The sequence below is a fragment of the Rhodnius prolixus genome, unplaced genomic scaffold (genome assembly GCF_049639745.1).
Source record: "Rhodnius prolixus isolate KJV_2025 unplaced genomic scaffold, Rpr scaffold_2, whole genome shotgun sequence".
Lineage (NCBI taxonomy): Eukaryota > Metazoa > Arthropoda > Insecta > Hemiptera > Reduviidae > Rhodnius > Rhodnius prolixus.
Genome location: NW_027411592.1, coordinates 47,710,568 through 47,730,639, shown reverse-complemented (window position 1 = coordinate 47,730,639; position 20,072 = coordinate 47,710,568). Strand labels below are relative to the sequence as shown.

Here is a 20,072-nt window from a genome sequence, read left to right as displayed (position 1 = left end):
TTTGGATAAAGAGTGGACAAACTGCTAATTTAACAGAATTTAATAATTTAATACTCAGTATAAGTGTACTGCAGAGAGAACATTATTAAACATAGTTGGTTTCAGTTATTATTAAAGGACCGTTCATTTTTATCCGACATAGCAAGCTTGTTTATCAAAATCTGACCAGTTTTCATCAGAGATTAACTCTTCATTTTCGTGAAGAAAATTGGACTTCTACTTGTAATTTTCTCATACTTTACACTTGCTTATAAATTTCCTTCAAAAAGTTGAAAAACGAGAGTTATTTATCATAAAATAAATATTTCATCCACCAAGATCATAGAAATTCGCTAAAGAGGATATGAGATTATAGTGGAAAGTATCCGAAGAACTATTCGGAAGATTCACATTTCTTGCACACCATTTGCGCGAAACTTTTTTTTTATCACGCCTAAACGCCGTAACATTTTCAGCCATTTAACCTCTTACTACACAGGTTACGACTAGATGATTATAGCATTCTGAGAGTGCTCCATTTCTTGTAAAATCTTAATCTTTTGGACCTAAACTTTTGGATTATTTGCTATCTTACAAACATCTGTGTGGAATTTTTCATTAATTGATGATAGATCCAATAATTTCGAAGGTACACCTCGTCACCCTTAATAAGGATTAAAAGAATTAATAAGGTTTCACTGAACAAGAATTTTGTATGTGAGGAGGTTTATTCATAGGACTGAGCACTGTAAAGGCTCCTAGAAGGATACAAATCTTCAGCTTTTGGATTCGAACCTGGGCCGCCTGTTTATTTTTATTGTAATGATTAACCAAAATAATAATAGTAGTATTAATAACAATGATAATCATCCAAACAACAATTTATTTTAGGAAATGCGGGAACTTGCTTGGAAATGGTCACCTGATATTCGTCAGATAGATCTGGACGTTAATAGAACCTACAGAGATCACATTATGTTCAGAGAAAGATATAATCTGAAACAGCAAGAATTGTTTAATGTGTTAGGGGCTTACAGTATGTACAATTTAGAAATAGGCTACTGTCAAGGCATGTCTCAAATAGCCGCTTTATTATTGATGTATTTAGATGAAGAAGATGCTTTCTGGGCTTTATCTGAACTAGTATCAGATAAGAAGTACAACATGCATGGTAAGAATTGGTTGTTTTTATATTGATTTAATCTAATTTTGTACTTTCTTAACGTAAATATCAATATAATTTATAGATAAAATATTAATATAGTAAATTCAGTTTTACCATCGTATCAATTATTTTCTTTTTTAGGATTTTTTATTCCTGGTTTCCCCAAACTTTTGAGGTATCAAGAACATCATGATAAAATTATGCAGAAATTTTTACCAAAGCTTAAGAAACATTTAGATAAGAATGGAGTGGATACAGGAATTTATACTTTGAAATGGTTTTTTCAATGCTTCTTGGATAGAGTAAGTGTGTCCATTAAAAGTAAAGTAATCGCCTATTTTTTTCAGGCGGGGCTTAACGTCCAACTACCAATTAGGTGTCGTGGACGGAGGCGACTAGCAAACATACTTTACTGATTTCTTTTATTAACCATTAAATAAAATCCAAGGCCTATGACCGGGAATCGAACCCAGTACCACAATGCATATTAGCTTTACAGGTCTCGCCTCTAACTGCTCGGCTACCGTGGCGCTTATTGTGTCCATTATTAAACATATTAACTTAACACAACATTTCGGATCCAAATTCTAAGCCCTTAAATAAACAAAGAAAAAAAAATTAAAATGATTTTTTGCTTCAACAATTGTATCTTTTCCCAGCAAACGAAATGAGACTCTATACAAAACTAAGATAACAGAGATGTGTCAAGGTATTTGGTTCCCATTCAGATTACTATATGACACAATTTTGGCAAGTGATGGGACTAGGAGTTTACGGTGGTAGTGAAGTGCATTATAGTACAAATAGACAATCTGCTAATAAAAATAATGCCGACTTACGGCCTTGGATATTCATACTTTCAGTCTCTACTCATTCAAATTAATTTGATTTAGGCTTAATAATCAATACCAAACCACTATTCAAATTGATATTGATTGAAGTAACTAATCAGTATTTGTACACTCTGAAAGAAGAAAGCCCATTGTTGAAAAATAAAATATTTCATGTTTTTTTGCTTTATAAACCCAGTTTTTTTTCTTGTTTTGCTCATGTTTACCTTGCCGTTGTAACCGTAGAGATACTTCCTCAAAAGTATTCCGAGTTAGGTTTACTCGAGGGTTTTGGAAGAAAGGCATAGGAAAGCGGTCAAGTCTGAAGTAGGTGTTAATACAGATTTAATTGGGATTTTTTTTTTTTTCTGTTACTGTAGATGCTGTATTAAGTGGCCACTTTTTTCGTCTACTTAGTTGAACAAATGCCTCTAAGGCATCTGATTCAATAACCGTATTGGCTGAACTAGAGTTCATTTAATGTACGTCGGCGTTTAAAACGATCTTAATAGGGGTTTGGGAAATAGCGTCAACAGGAATTCATTTCTCTGTAATGTCCTAACTAGGGCAATATACTGAAATGCTAATAAGATAGTAGCAGGAGACTACCTCCACAATTGGACTTCTTAATCTAAATAAAAAGTTCTGATTCCTGTATAAGCAGCATGGCTGTTCCCACCACTCTGACCACTGTTCATTCACCAAACACTATTTAGAATGACATAAAATGGTGATAGATTAACGAATTAAATAAAAGTTTTTCTGAAAAATAAAGTAAAAATAAAAGAGTCAATGACGAAATCGAGGAAAATATAAAAGTAATACAACTGTCCTGAAGGATAGTTTTAATGTTACTACTTCGAATTTCAATTTTTTTTTTCAATTTTCAATCATGTTTGCATAAGATACATCAAAAGCTGATTTTGCATTAATATATATAATGCTTTTCAGATTCCTTTTAAGTTGACTTTAAGAGTCTGGGATGTTTATTTACTTCTTGGTGAAAGAATATTGACCGCGATGGCTTATAATTTATTGAAACTACATAGGCGAAAACTCATTAGCTTAGGAATGGATGATATTTTACAATTTCTACAGGTATTTTTTAAATTTTTACCTTACCTTTTACTATTTAACTTTAACAAAAATGTTGCATTTTTTCTTTTAATTTTTTTTTTCTACAGATTGTCAGAAATTTTCGAATATTGGTAAACTTATTTCTGTTTCTCTCTCACTTTGCTTTACCCTTCAAGTCTGGTTTTTAAAACTAATTTTTAATTTTTGTTTTTTAAATTATTTATTGAAAAATTTACAACTGCAAAATTCGCATCTAGTAAATGTGACGAAGGGAAAAGGTGAGTACAAGAGAGGAGCAGTTGTCCACTGGCAACCCTCCGAGATATTTACAAGCAGTGTGAAAGGATAAATATGCAGGCGATAGATAATAAATGAGAGAAGGGAAAGTGAACAACTTGAGTTGAGCGAGATGAGAGTAATTAGCAAAGTAATAATGCTGAGAGTTTGACTGAATGAGAAGAGAGAGGGATATTTAAATATAAATTCGACGAAAACTAAGGTCTCATTGAGGAAAGTTTGTTAAGACAAGGCTGCAGTCGTTGTAGTATTCACCATTGGCAGTCAAAAATTAGATGGTTGGCCAACCATTGAATCTCTTTTCAATTTATTTATTTCTTTTTCAATTTATGTCCTTTCCCATTTCTCTATGTTATTTTCTTCTGCATACCAGAAGAATTTCTCTCTTGAAAGTACACTCACCGTTTTCGTTGATTTCTTTTTTTCCTTTTTTTTAAGCCTAAGTTGTGAGATCTGGGAATTTCGCCTCATTAATTAGTACACTTTTCTTATCTCTCTACATGATATTTCACGGTGTCAAACAAAATTTCTTTGTCTTGAAGTTTGCATCGTTTGTTAATTTGTTTTTACTTTTTCATTGTTGCAAAATTTACGCCTTGTAACTAACCATCTCATTACGAATCTAAACAAAAATAAAACCTAAATTGCGAGCTAGATATGGGTTGTAATTCAAACTTTTGTAGACTAGTTACAGTCAAGATTAGTTATTTAACATTCGGAGGTAAATTAAAAGTTGGTTCTTTCTCTTCAAAAAGCGAAATTGAACTTACAATTTTTAGAAAATATCATTTGAAAAAACAGTTGTTTTTAAACGATGACAGATTCCTGTTTCAAGTTGTCTTTGTTCTTAAGTTATGACGTTTGATATGAAGTTCTTTATTTATCGAGAGATCCTCATAAATTTGCACACAATTTTTTAGTCCTTTTTATTCAACATTCGTTTTTGCTTTTATCTAGTTCTCTTCTCCCCGACTGTGTATGTATTGTGTGAGTTTGGTTTTCCTGCCTCTTTTCTTTCTCTTAGTGTGAATATACACTAAAAAAACTCTGGAAATACCTGCCTAAAATCAGAAGCCAAAACTTGCATCTGACCTGGCAAGTAACGAAGTGGCAAAATCTACCCTCTTACAATAGATACAATTTTTTTTAAAAAAAGTCCTCACTCTCTGTAGAATAGTTCTTGCATCAATATCATTAAATATTAGGGCGCGTGACATCGTCTTGAAATTAGTATATGGCCGATGCTTTATGATTTTAGAGATAAACAGAAAGCTTTGAGTAAATTTTAAATTTATATATCAGCTTGGAACAAAAACTTGAATAATACTTAAAAAAATTCCAAAGAGCGATGCGATTGTATAAATAATGATGCTGAAATTTTTAACGGCTTTTAACATTTTATTTTCAGGTGCATTTAGAAAAAAAATTCGAGGTTGATGACGATGTTGCAATGGAAAATCTTGCACGTTGTTTAGAAGAATTGAAGAAAAGTAAGTTGGATTATGCCGGTCCTCCCCCACCTCATGAACTTCCAAGCAGAGCATTTGGGATGTTTAAGGAACCAACATTTGAACAGAAGGTAAATGTAAGTGTAATTTTTTTTGTTGACGTTAATATGAAAGATATCAGTTTATTGGTGATTTTATTCTCACTCCTACTTATGATCTTTTTTGTTGTGAGATTTCCAATCTATTCATCATTTTTAGTAAAAAATTTGACTTCATTTGTATTAGGCTTCTGTGCGTTATAAATATAGGTAAATATAGATGTATATTGTTTTTTATCATTATGTTATCGCCTACTCGTATTTAATTGGTTTAGGTACCTTTAGATATATTAGTTATTGCACGAAACACTACACCGCTTACGCTAATCCACTTTCTAAATATCTGGTAACGGGTTGGCTTCCTTTTATCAGGGTTCTAAAGACATCACGTAGTGATCCCAATTGATCGATTCTTGAGCAGGAATTAATCTTTGCCGCGATTGACTTTTACTTTAAATGACAAATTCCGTTTGACCTTAAAACTTGTTCCCATTTTAAACTTTCTTTTGTATTTTTTTTTTGTAAATATAGGTGTTAAGAACGATTAATCCGCTTTAATTACCCATTTGCATGCGATGTTCCAGACGATATCAAAACATGTTATTCTTTCATGAACCCAACGAATTTAGCCGAAATGAAGGCAAAAAGAACCTTTGTTGGTCTACTGTAACAACAAAAATAAATTCTTAAGTGACCAATCGTTTCCGTACTGCTGGCGCTGGAACAAGCATTCAGTTTTTAAGTACTTAATAAATCCATCGATAATTTCGTGAACATATTTTTGTAAACGCCGCGTAACAACTAACGAGTTGTAAAAATCTATGTGTATGGAAAAGAAGTCTCGCATTTATCTCCCTTCAATTTTATTTGCTACCGTCAAAAAAGTGATGCCTTTTTAAAAGTTACAAAATGAATCTTAACTTTATTCATTCAATCCCAGGAACCATTGAATGCATAGTATGTATTCTACTGCTTTCTTCACTACTGCTTTCTTCTACTGCCTCGTGGCTTACTTGTTATCGCATTATCCACCATAGTTTGAAGAACATTAAATAGTAATATATCATTACGTTTGCAGCAAACCAATCCATTTCGTACCCAATCGAGCTTATTCCTCATATTAATTACATTCGAATCTTACAATAGACATAAATTCCAGCCAAATCTATTTTCCGTTAAAATAAGTACACTAGAATCCGTACTTCAAGCATCCAACGTCGCATTGTTTCAACTATTCCCAAGGATGTAAGAATGCAAGGATTCACCACCATTCCAAACCTAGCTTACAATTACATTATATTTAAATATATCTAATTTTCCGTATCTTGGAATAAAAAAAATGTAGTTTTTTTTTTTTTTTTTTTTAACCGTAATATGCTGCGATTTAGTAACTACTGATTCGTTTTCATCCTCTTCATCTAACGTTTCTTTATCCAAGTCTAAATCAAAGTCCTCTTTCGCCTTCGATTCATCACAGTTCTCTTTTATACGAGCTACTTTCCTGCCATTTTAAATCGCTTTTTACACACAAAAAAAGTGGGTAATTTCATTTCATCTCGTCAACATTATGCATTTAAATTTACCATCAATTACAACAATAACTAATATAAAAGTTTAAATAAAATGTAAGCAGATTATCAGTTACTATGTGAAAACCAATGAAAATATGAACATGTATTTTGCTATGTTAAAGTCAACGATAAATGTTTTAATCATTCATAAACATTTACTTTTCCAAATTGAAATCTTGGAAATATCTCAATGTGAAAATCGTAGTGAATTATCACTGACAGAGTTATAAAGTTATTAAAGAAAAGACTAGAATTCAGGCAACAATGTAATATAACTCATCTTAAACCTTTTCTTCAAAGAATGCATTTTTTAACGTTTTATCATATTGTCTTATTTTTTTTATTTTAACTTCAGGCGATTTGAGATGATTGTAAGCTTTGTTCTCTTCTATTCCTTGTAATAAATCACTGCAATTCGACCGTAACTATTTTAATTTTAACCGTATTCTAATTCTACTAAAAACTAAACTTTAAACCACAAACCAGAAACAAAAACAACCAGTTCTATTGTCAGCGCCAATATCAAGTACTTGTCTTTCCATAGTGGTAAGAAGAACTGTGTTTTATTTTAATTAGGAAAGTATCTTTCGTTACAAAAGAGAAGTGATTTTTTTTTTTGAACCCTGCTATTTGGAAATTATTTTTTATTAGAGAGCCACAAATATTGCGCTATTAATCCATTCCTCTTGTCGAAAAACTTTTTTATTTCCATCTTTTCTCTTACATCTTTTAACATTTTGAATATCTCACTTTAGGGGACTAAATTCAACGAAGAAACACTTACAGTAGATGTTTGAAGTTACAATGGATTTGGCTTTATAGTTAGCTACTCTTTACACATATCTAATTTCTTTTCCTAAACTTGTTAACAAACACAAAATTTAGGTTTTAAAAAGTAATAGGATGATTAAAACGCACGCTGATGCCTATGTTTTCCCCCTCAATCTCTAGCGAGATATTTGTATACAAATTTTTTGTTTTTTATTCTTAATCTATGGGAAATATAATTGGTTCTAGGTTGGACGCCGCAGTATGGAATTCAGTTCAGCAGAAAAAGCTGCTCGTGAGAGTGTAGTATTGCGGAGAGAAACTGCTGCAGCTGCAGCAATGGTTGAATCGCCTACACAAGAATTGGCACAACCTAATGGACATGTCAGTAGGCATTCGCATGATGAATCAGCATTGCCTGGTAAGTACCTTGTCACTAGGCTTTAATCTCGCACTTTTTTAAGAATTAAAAACAAAAACAATTCAGCCATTAATAAAGTGTCGACTTATTTAGATAAGTTCGGATTAACTTTACAGAATTGTAAATTACTCTTGAATGTTTTAATAATAATTATCATTTAAAAAAGGAATAATACCGAAAGGAAGAAACAAAATAAACTCACATTTGAAAAAATATACATCAATTTAAATTTTATTGTTTAGGTTTAAAAAATGTTTTGATTTATTTAAGGCAATTAGTTGGCTGTATTGGTTTAAAACGTCATAACTCACTTCTCGATATATGTAGCTAACCCCAATACTCTATTAACATTTCTTCATATAGATAAATCTTCACAAAATGTACATTACAAATTTCTTTTACTAATATCATTAAGTAACAGAAGTGTATATATGTAGGGACCAGCACACGTGTTGTGGAGACGAAGATTCGTATAGTGTATTGGGTTAAAAGCTATGAAAATGTTAATAATAGTTTTTCCTAAAGTGGTCGTTATAAATTATGTGATATTATGAGTATTACTTTTATCATTATATTTGATTACATTAATTTTTCAATTTTTTTATGTAAACATTTATTGCTTTCATATTTACTTTTTGGCAGTACTAAATATTTCTTTTACTATAATTCATAAGAGCTCACATAATTCACATTCCTGTATTTCTTTAGTTACCTAACATACATTTTCTGTTTTAATAATTTTTTTTTTTAATCGCCTACTAAGATCTGTAAAGTAAATTTATGTGCACATTCCTTTTATATCTATTTTGTTTTAATATGAGGAAAACATCAGTACACTTCCACAAAATATGTCCAATTTATTTGTGTGAAGGTGATATCAAATAATTTGTTTATTGTTGTTAATAATATATAGTTTATTCAAACATGTTAATTAAAAATCCAGGATATATATATATATTTATTTATATATATAGTATATATAAATATACATTATTATAAATTGCATGTAAGTTAATTTAATGTTTACTTTTCTGTTAAAATATATTGTAGCGTACCATCTAATAATAAAAAAGGCCTACCTTGTTACAAAATTATAAAATTATAAAGTTATAAAATTTTATTATTTATATCTCTTTTGTTATTTTAAAAATCATGTATGAATTTGTTTCAGTATCATTATTGTGTTTTTTTTTTCAAAAAAAAAAAAATGATTGAAATTTGCATGTTGCATTCTAATTTAGACTTTATTTTGCACTTCAAAGTACTTAAATTAACTACCACAATTCCGAAATTTAGTGTCTCTATGTTGGCACGTGCATTTTTTGCATGATATATAACACAGTCACTATAAATGATTATTTTATTTAGTTTTCTGACTGCATGTTTAAATTTTATGTGAATTATTTATTAGCATGAGTGCTTTTTGCTTCGGAAAGGAGAAAAAAGTTTTTTTTTATTCTTCATAATTTGTAAATCTTCAAGATGGTCAAACGTGATATAATAATAAAAATGTATATGTATATATAATTTTTTTTTTTTTTTTTGATGTTTTATATCCAGTTATGCCTTTACAATGTGTTTGTCCATTCAATGAAATTATTGTTAATATCGTCTGTGAAAGGGTAATTTAATTTGTGGTCCGAAAATTTAAACGGGACAAATTGTATGGTCTAAAGTAAATTATTTTATAATATGTACGATATACAAAGCTCAGACGTGGATTGGTTGGGGTTTCTTATCCCCAACAGACAAAAGAATTTTTTTATTTATACATTGATGAAAATTAAGTGAAAAGCCCATAAATCTTTACTTTTCATATATTATTAATTTATTTATCTGTTATTGAAATTTAACTTTTGGGAGCACAAAAAAAAAAAAATTTAGGTTTCACTTCATTAGCATGTATCAAACTGTCATCACTTTCATCAATACTAAATTTCATGCTATTACGAAAGGATATTGTCAATAATGTTGACAGTGGACTTTCCGTCCCCTAGAAACCCCAATACCTTAGTAGCTTCACCCTGTTGAAAAGGTCGTTCTGGGTCCCTCACTGATACGGCAAACAATTATTTGTGAATGATTAATTTAGGTCCACTGGAACTTATTTTACCAACTTCTTGAATGTTTAGAATTGACACTAGATAGAACAATAAATTTATTAAAAAGAAACTTTAGCTTAAGCATTCTTGAAAATTGATACAAATTTCAAATTACTATACGTCGGATGCTTAAAGAAATTGTTAAGTTTTCATTTAAATAATACAATAAAATAAATTTTTCTTCAGTTAATTAATTTAAGTAATTTAAAAATTAGTAATTTCACCGATTTACTAAGTTCTGCTGTTTAACTCATCAGAAGCATATCTACAGATTTTATTGACGATCTACTACTTCTGTTATTTTGTCCCGGCAGGAAATAATTATTAAAATAATAATAACAATAAATAATTTTACTCCTTAAAAGAATTCTAGAAAAACTAATTAAAATGTTTTTTTTTGTATTCAAATTATAAAATCGCCTAGTTAGTTATTCTACTTACTAGAAGAAATTCTGTGGTTATAAAACGAATATTGTTGAAAGCCCTTTTCTTTTAGTAGTGAAAAACCTGGCGTTTCAAGCTTTTATCAAAATTAAAAAGATAAGTTTTTGTCAAAGTAAGCGATATGGTATTCTTTCAATCGTGAATCATGGGATTACCTTTTGAACCGCTGCTGCTCGCTAATAGCAGGTTAATTATGGATTGGTTACAAAAGTAGGATCTCCACAATCACAATTTAAGGGCTGAGGAGCTCGCAAAACACTATCCAACTATGAGTTCATAGCAATATAGAGCTGAGGGTATTTTTCTCTTTCGTTCAGATTTCAGCACCCGTAAATAAGATCGCCTTAAATTTCATTGTTGAGATTACAGCGATCAGGTTGACTGCGTAAGAATATCTGAGAAGATTTTAAAATTAATTTATTTTTCAAATTCTTAAGCAGCCATCAGTAAAAATTCGGTGATATTCTACATAATTGACTGCAGACATCGTTGTGCACATACTGATAAGACATGGTACAGAGATGGTGTCTAATGGATTTCAGGGTACAATGGAGTCACCAGAATGGATAAGGCTGACCAGCTTGAGAAAAAAGGCAAAAACTTCAACCGTGTTCTCAAATTACTTTCTACACTGCTTAAAGAGAGATTTATAAAAAAAAGCTACAATTAGTTAACTTAGTGATAACAAAGGAATGCTCTTCCAAGAAAAGCCGTTTGAGCCCTCGGAGAGACGAATATCTGAATCACGATCCGAATTCAACTCTAAAGACCACGTTTGAGATATTTGCCGGATTACCTCGAAATCTTGCCGACCCACCGTAAAAGCTCATGATGGAGTTTTTTATGTCTAGAATTTTAGGATGCGGTTAGATTTCATTCGTTCCCACTTAAACTTCTTTATAAATAAAAATTATCGCTTGAGCCTTTGATTTGTTGTTGGATTTGCCCTCAGCCTTTGCTTTAAAAAACGAAGTGAATTTTTTGGACAAAAGTACATAATGTATGTTGTAAGGAATTTTATACAAACATATATATATATTTCTTGTATTTAAGGCGCTTCATCATCTAAGGTAAATGGCACCCAGAGTGTACTGCCGGTCTTCGGACAATGTTCTCTCGTTACAGACAACACTGTCCGTTGAAGGAGTAAGAAGCTCCAAGAAGAGAAAATGTAAGAGCCTGCAGCTGGATTCGAACCCGTGATATCCGAGTTGGAATCCAATATTCGCTAACCATTCAGCTAAACCCTTTCTTTACGCCCTCGCAATTGTTTACGTATTCCTCGCGAATTAGATTTACCTCGTTTATCAGCTATAAAGAAAATTCGGGGCAGATATGCAGAATATTGGGGACGTTACATCAAATTAACCAACATATTTATTTATTTATTTTTTTTAAGAAGAAAATTGTTAAATTTTTGCCTAAAACAACCTATAATCCTGGATTATTATCTGCAGTCGTTAGCATTAGAAGCCTTCTTTGAGCACTGCTCTTCTCTGGGTAAGGTTCTCTAAGTACGAACAAGCTTTTTCTTGGAAAAAAAAAGTCTAATCTCATCTAAATGACTCAATTCGGTGCATCCATATGAGATCCAGTGCGCTACCACTACGCAAATTATTTTCGTCTTTCATTATTAACATAATTAGGAGCAAAGAGAAAGACAAATAGGATTTACTGAAAATAGCAGTATTTAGTTCGTTTAATATTGTATAGAACAAGACCACGTAATTCCAAGCACATGTGAGGAGGGCAAATTAAACTTAATATCCTCACTTTTGAACATAAATCTTATATCCCAGATGAGTTCTAGAAGCTAAGATTAGATATCTCAAGAATAAATTTCTTTATTGATAGTACTTTTGAATGCAGGTAAACTGTAAATTGAATGAATGTTTTGTTAAAAATTAATTTAATTAAAAACATGTGATGTTTCCAGTATGTGCTTACAAATCCATTATTTTCATGAGAGAAATAATGCTTTGCAACACCAATCTAGTTTTTAATAAAAATTCTTTTTTAAAATCTAAAGTTCCAGGCTTAAAAACAAAACAAACAAAAAATCGAAATTGATGATGGAAAAAGATCCATAGAAAGAGCATCTTCTTCCGGAGAAGCATTAGAAAAAATAATTATCATAAACACAAAACCTTTCACATAAGTAATTTAAAAATAGTATTGCATAATTATTATAATAAAACAATGTTTTTCTGTTTTTTATTTTTTTTAATAATTAATTTTAGATACAGGATAGTTCATATTTACGCTGGCTCCGAAAAAAAGATATAATAGGAAGGTTTTTTGGGTAATTGTGAAATTAAGCAGTCACTTACTAATACTTCTAAATAATTTATTTTTGTTTGCTTTAATTCATAAATGTCACAACTTTTATTGTCCCAGCTTTTGTGAAAAAATCGGTATTTATATTTAAATTTTTCAAAAGTAAAAGATAGTAGATTTGAGACCTACTTTTTTAAATTCTTGTTTTATACGGATGTGTTATTGTTTGGTGCACCTAGGAGTTTAAGTGCATGGTAACATTTAAACTAAAAACAATGTAACAATTTTATACTTTGCTATGTTAAAAACACTGAAAAATTCGTATTAATACTTTAATTTTTTTGTAACTTATTTATTCGTAAATTGAATTTAAAAAATGAAATGCTAACAAGAATCTTTACATAGTTTGCTTAAGTTTGTTTTTCCTTGCTTGCTTTTACGTTAAAACTTGTACATTTTATTTGTGGTATTCTAGCCCGAAATCCTGAGAAATGTGAGAACTACCAGAATCCTCAAAGTTTCCGCCTTTCCTATCCCAGATCCTATTTATATGCTAAGGGTAGCAAAAATCAGAGGCAATGTAATACTATTTCTAGAACATCCGGCTTAACTGCACTTGATCTAGCCAAAGATAAGAGGAAATACTCTTCAAGGAATGATCATCTTTCTTATTCCAACTAATTTCGGGTAAGAGGGTTTTCATTACTTAATATTTATTTTTTCAATTAATTACACGTTTATTACAGCTCTTTTTACATATTTTAAATTAAACGAGTCTCAAGCATTTACAAAAATCTATTTCTTTCAATTAGTGCTATTTGCTCTTAGTCAATGTAGAAAATTTACGGATTTAAATGCAACAGCACAACCCTGAAATATCAATTGAAAATTACTTTTGGTCTCGAATTTCTTTTTTTAAATTTTCTATGTTAAAACTTTTAAAAATATTGTACCTTTTTCAACATTTTTGGTAACTTCATTCCGTTGCCTTTTCTTAATCAATTGTTCAGACTTCTCAGTTTCGTAATGCTGATATTTTCAAAAACTTTTTTAATCTATCAAGACCCCATTTAAAACTACATCTCGAAATTTAATATTTATTATTCATGCTTAGGCTATTTAGCATATCCTTGAAACATATTTGTTTCTTTGATTTTTATTTGTAAGAACATTTTTAAAGCATCAGTAAATAATTGGGCAAAATCCCAAAAATTTAAAGTGAAATCTGATTTGAATAGTTCTATTTAAAAAAAAAAAAAAAAATCCGTAATTGAAAACAGATATCTTCAGATTTGTAGGCCCAGTAAAAAATTTTGTTTATAAAATTGATAAAATAAAATTAGTCTTTAACTTTTATAAAATTAGTCCTGCAAAAAAAATCATCAATATTTTCGCAAAACTGCTTAATGTAACGAGTTAGTAATTGGATGTTTTCTTAAATATAATATTAGAAGTTAGAAAAAAAAAATGGAAGAAGTGTTTAAAAATATGTAGAATTACTCTTTGAAAAGCTAAAAATATCTATTCCTCCCGATATCTCTGGGGTTTTTAACTACAATCCGAACGCTTGGCAGTACTGAAGGGAACTCCAAATTGAAATTCTGCTACTAAATCTTAGCTAGAGCCAACAAGTTAAAAATTTGAGGGAAAAGTCATCTAAGAAGTTAAAAAAGATGAAGTTAGAGTAGAAAGAATCTATTATTAAATAATACTTTCTGAATAATAATCATTTCTATTTTTAAGTTGGTTTCAGAGAAGTTTCGGACCTTACTGTTTTTTCTGAATGTGTGCTTAATCGGTTGAAAAATTGCAATTAAAGCAATCATCCTTGTGCCTAAATTCATCAACCCATTAAGAGTCCTGCCTAACGCTTTTTATCAATCGCCATTGACTCATACTGTTTTGCCACATGGTCAAGGTGTTAGAAAAATGGATTATTACTCAAACAGAAGCTTATACAAATTTATAAATTAGGAAAATTTATAACAATTACCTTGGATCCTCGTAGGATTTTTTTTAATGATGTGTGATCATCCTTAAAAGGCAAGGACTCTTAATGCGTATTAATAACCAAATATTCCGTTTTGAAATGAAATAAACTTGCTGAAATCACTTTAAAACCGATAAACAAGGGACCCACCCAATGAGGTTCGAAACGTTTCTAGAACTAACTTTAAAAAGAGAAATAAATGATTTTTGCAAGACTACATAGCCTTCATTTTGCTGTACTTCAACCATATTGATCAGTCTACAATCCGCTAAAGAGAAAATTTAGTTGATAGAAAACAAACCAAGTACATCCAAAATGCTCCATGTGATGATTTCAATAAAACAAAAAACATAAAATTATTAAATATATTTAAATAACTCAAGATATTAATACGAAATGAAAAATCAAAGAACAGGGACGTTCCGAGGATTTTAGTAAATTAAATCTGCATTTTTTATTGATAGCTATAAAAGGAAGATTTCTAGAACCTTAATTTTGTATTTTTTAGAGAAGGTTGCTGGAACAGAAAGTAAAATTCTAAAAATATAACCAAGCAATCTAGATTTAAATTCGAGAATATAAATTATAAAAGATTTGAAAAAATACAATTTACTTAAAATTAGATCTAATATAAAAGTAGTTATGTTCTTTAAAAAACGTCATTAGCTTATATTTCATCTTAAACAACAAATCACTAGAAGTGATAGTTCTTTCTCAAAATGTATTTATTGATGAGTAGACGGAGTATTTAGTTCAGATTGTATCTGTTATAAATTAAGGTTATTTTTCTTAAGGGACATTTGGAGTAGTCATTTTTAACTTGTTTAACGTTAATAAAAATAAATCCGATCTACCTTTTTTTTTGACAATTATAGCTGGTTTTGATTGTGTATAATTGAAATTATTAGTTTCTTCGTTTATTTTGGTACTTCGTAAGAAGAATGTCATTTACCAAGCGTATTTTTATTATTATTATTATTATTGGTAAAGTGCAAATAAATTTTTCAATTACATCCTTTAGACAGATTGAATTACTTTTAAATAGAGTGCTATTTATACCCACGCATTTTCAATTAAAATTTATTTTAATTTCTTTTTTGCCCATAGATCTATCCAATTTGGAAGTAATTAACTTTGCTGAGCAATCCAGGAAAGCATGTGTATTCATACTTTTTAATATAGTTTGCTACGTAAGCATTTGTTCATTAAGATTGTATTTGATTCTTTTATTTTGTGTAGAGTAGTAGATGGTTAACGTGTAATTGTTTGGGCAATAAAAGAAGCTAATTTATATTTTTATATTATTAATATTTTTTGTTTTGTTTTAAGGCGTGTGTCACAATTTAAGTTCATTGTCGCTAGGAGCCTTTTCAGCGCACTGCCGGCCTCCGGACAGTGTTCTCTGGCCAACACTGTCCATTACCGAACAGTGAGCTGTAAAGTACCTAGGAAGAGAAAATTTTAAGGCAGCGCGTTATATTATTGTTTTTATTTTTATTTTTTTTAAGGATTACTTTACTTTTTTTGAGTACTTGTCTACTTTTTTTTGTGTGCAATTGCAGAATTTAAAATATGAATGGTTTCTCTAGTTTTCTGTAAGGGTCTGAAAAAAAATTCAGAATTATTTTAAATTCCGGAAAGGACAGATTTATATGTGCTAAACAATTGTTTCAGGTTCCAAATTTTCATTAGAGCAAAGCATGGATGACGGCAGCTCTTTATTGGGCGAGGGTTCCCGTAGATCATTGGCAGAGACGAGCATAACTTCTACCGCAGATCTGTCAGTATTTAGTTCTGCCCCACGCTCTCAAGCTGCTGACACCCACAGTTTAGATACTGATCAAGGTTCTGGACCAGCTACGCCTACACCGCGTTCACCGGATGTTCTTCGTATATATGTCCCTTACGAGGATGTTGTTCCAGACAATAAGATTAGAATTCTTGTTATGGATCATACACCACAAGAAGAAAATACGCCTTTAGTTGAGCTTGCTTCACCATTTCAACCAATCGATCTCAAGTGAAATAACTACTTTCTAATAGGTAATCATTCGAGAAATATGAGAGATCACTGGAAGTTTGTTTTAATATTTTAGGTCATCATATCCTCAAGAGTCTTTGCTGTTATTAGTGATATGAAGGATGTGTAGAATAAGTAATTATTTGTATCTAATATTGCAGCAATAAATTATAAATTTTTTCAACAGTTAAGGTTTCATCAGTTTTGACGTAAGCATAAAATTCTAATGAATATGACTTTAAGATCTTATTTACTTATTTATTAATTGTTAATAATAATTGTTTTCTATGCATTTTTTGAAGATATTGTTGAGACAAAGAGCTGTGGTTTTAATCTTAATATAGATAATTAAAAACTAAAAATCATTGAGAAAATAACATAGATAATTTGACACAGTGTATATTTGAGAGTGAATGAATGTGATACACTTAAGTATTAATTTTCATATTATATATGTTATGTAAAGTACCATTAATAGGCTATTGATTAATATAATTACATGTCCTGAATCTTACATTAACAAAATTTGTGATACTTGATAGATTACTTGATACTTTTAAGACAGATTTCATCAGTGGATCAGTCCTTGTATAAATACAAAATAACAAAATACGTATTTTCAAAAGTATTGGCCTAATTTCATTTCTATAAAAAAATGTCTCAATATTTTTAAACAATTTCCCCAGTTATACTTATATATTTTAATTGTGAGTTTATACAATTTATTTTTCAATAAAATGTTTCCAAAATATAGTACTGAAAGAAACATAAAAACAAAAAAAAAAAGGAATGCAGAATAATTAGTTTGTTTTTACAAGAACATAGGTATATACATAATCAGACTGCTTCTCAGTACTTTGTATTTGAAAAATGATGATTTGAATTTTCTTAAAACCTGCCAACATTTTTTGTAGTCCATTCCGATATTAGTGTATATTTCTGGAGAATGAAATGTGTGCATTGGGAATTATTGCATTTTAAGTACTTTAAGGTGTACGTGCAAAATGTTGTAATGCTGTGAAACAGATATGAAGCTTATTACTGAGAATATTTCATATTTGCAATTTAAGATACATATAAGGAAGAGACTACATAAAATGATCTGTGGTTAAACTTTGTTTATGATAGTTAGTTCACACCACCATGAATTAAAGTTGTTCTGTAAATAATTATTTTTGCCAATCTGACAAGTTTAAACTCAGCATTAAAATTTTTGTTTTTGCTTTTGAATGTTTTTTTTGCCTTGTTTTAATTGATTAGTAATTTGATCAGGACCATTTTGGACGAGAATAAATTTTAATAATAATAATAAAAATACGTCTAGAACGTTTTTTTTTTTGCACATCTATTGCATTTTCAGAAATTCTGTGCCGCCAATTTTTTTGTAGAATTTTTACTAATTCTACAGGCAACACATAGCGTAAAATTCTAGGAAGAAAAAATGTAAACTTGACTGTAAAAATGTCCATTATATGTGCATTGTATTATGTAATATTTCAAATTTTGTGAAATATAAATTCTTCAACATCTTTAAATTAAGACTCAATGTTAATAGAATCTGTTGTTAATATTTATAAAATTTTGTTTAAGAGTCAATTGTCATCCTGTACAAACAATTTGTTTCTAATAAAAATGGTAGACAATTGTTAATATAAATTCAAAAAACAATAAGCATAAGAAAGAATCGAATAGTTCTTACATTCTATGAAAATGACATTTTTCTTCTAAATTGTACATTTTTTGAACGAACAATTCCTACAAACTGATGTGGAAAAGTATTCAGTCGAAAATAGAAGTAGACTGAAAAATAAGTAGATGATCGCTTTACAAATAAAACAGATTTTTCTTTGGGCAAAGAGACTAAATAGTTTGAATATTTGTGTAGGAAGGATCGAATAATAAGGATCGGTTTTTATAAAAGTTTTCTTGTCGCTGTTGTATTCTGTGAGGTTTATAATTCAATTATATTTTCATCAATTACAAATATTTTTAAAGAAGTGGGGTCTAATCATTGAAAACTATTAAATGAATTTTTTTTTATATTTTCTACATCTTCTTTTTTTGAAAAATTTATAAAATAATGTTTAATTGTATTTGTGGAGACATTTAATGTAGGTTAATAAAGGAGTTAACAAGTAATCTTTAAAGCTGGGTAAAATGAAAATTTATACTTCTCATTATTTCTTAGCGTACTCCTGATTTTTTCAGATAAGTTTGAGCACTGATTAAGAATATCTCTTAATTAGTTAATTTGTTAGTCTTATTGTTGAGTAGTTTTTCTTCAAATGTAATCAAAGATTGTTAGCTATTTTGCTCCATTGAATAGGAAAGTTTCATAATCTAGAACTGAAGAAAAATATCGAGAGGCATCAAAATTTTGAGAGTATTAACAATAAAAAATTACTTTCTTAATAAGGGAAAATGTGAGATACTTGTGATAGTAAAGTAGCCAGATCATTCAGGTGAAAAGCTTTCTTAAGAAAAAAAACGTGAAGAATATGTTTTTTAATAAAATATTTTAAGAATAAAACTAAAAAACTAAATATAAAACTAGCAATTTCAAGAAAGAGATTGTACGATCAAATTCATCATTCACCGAGTTAGAATTTAGGTCAACTTTGGAAAACACTTGATATTACTGGATTTGGTGTGGTAGAATTTAATTGAAACAAATTTATTTTATTGATCTCAATTCCAGAGATCTTTATTTTATTGTAAATTACCATTCAGCAAATGTCCTTGATATAAAATAATTCATCTGTTAATTAGTTTAGCTCTAAGCAATAACTTAGAAATAAATTGAATATTGTAAACATGATTTCTCGGAAAATATTTCCTTCAAAACTTGCGATTTGCCACTTTTTTGGATGTATTGGACAAATTAGGTAAATAAGATTTTACATTTTCATTTCCATACTTCAAATTTAATGTATTAGATTTTTTTTTTAAAATAAAGTTCATATTGTAATCTCTCTTTCTCGCGCACATATGAATATATGTTTTTTAATACGTGTATTTTTTTAACGATGTAATAACGCCCCATGCAAAAACTTTACATCTACTCAGTAATAAGTATAGCTTGCAAATTATAACATTTTTTGATGATTTCCTTACCAATAAGACAATATAATTAATGAATCTGAACATTGATCTTCCAAACAACCTTGAACTGAAAGGAAATTTCGTAACTTTGGAGAAGAGTGTGAATTGTATTTTCGTACTGTATTTATAAATTTCTAATTGGTTTGTTTGATTCCTAAATATAAATCCTCAATTTATGCATTTATTCCTCTGATCATACGAAAACAAATAAAGGTTGTTTCTGAATCGTAAATAACTGAAAATTAAGGAAAAAGTACATTGTTTTGTAACATAAATCAGGTTTAAAAATTTATCTATATATTTTTTAATAATGTTGCTCTTCTAGAAGTAATTTGATGTTTTGTATATTTGTAAATAACAGAGTAATTAATTTAAGTTTAGGAGATTTATCATTAATAAGAAAGAGGATTTGAAAATTATATTCAGAAAAAGTACACTTTAAAGCTGTCTGTGTTTAACTTATTAAAATATTTTTCAAATGTA

At 29.5% G+C, this 20,072-nt stretch overlaps 1 protein-coding gene across 11 annotated transcripts in view; it reads left to right on the top strand.

The window, feature by feature from the left end:
• Positions 1-20,072, top strand: part of RN-tre (Related to the N terminus of tre oncogene) — a 22,223-nt gene extending 2,151 nt beyond the window's left edge. For 4 of the 11 annotated variants that reach the window (XM_074119580.1, XM_074119583.1, XM_074119579.1 and 1 more), the window contains exons 4-9: positions 871-1,150; positions 1,286-1,446; positions 2,926-3,072; positions 4,757-4,933; positions 7,483-7,654; positions 16,142-20,072. In XM_074119580.1, the coding sequence (XP_073975681.1) occupies positions 871-1,150; positions 1,286-1,446; positions 2,926-3,072; positions 4,757-4,933; positions 7,483-7,654; positions 16,142-16,491 (1,287 nt within the window). In that variant the 3' untranslated portion in view covers positions 16,492-20,072. Of the gene's footprint in view, positions 1-870; positions 1,151-1,285; positions 1,447-2,925; positions 3,073-4,756; positions 4,934-7,482; positions 7,655-8,091; positions 8,593-12,952; positions 13,165-15,574; positions 15,658-16,141 lie in introns of those variants that run through there. The other 7 variants (XR_012455697.1, XR_012455698.1, XR_012455699.1 and 4 more) reach the window with 7 other exon arrangements.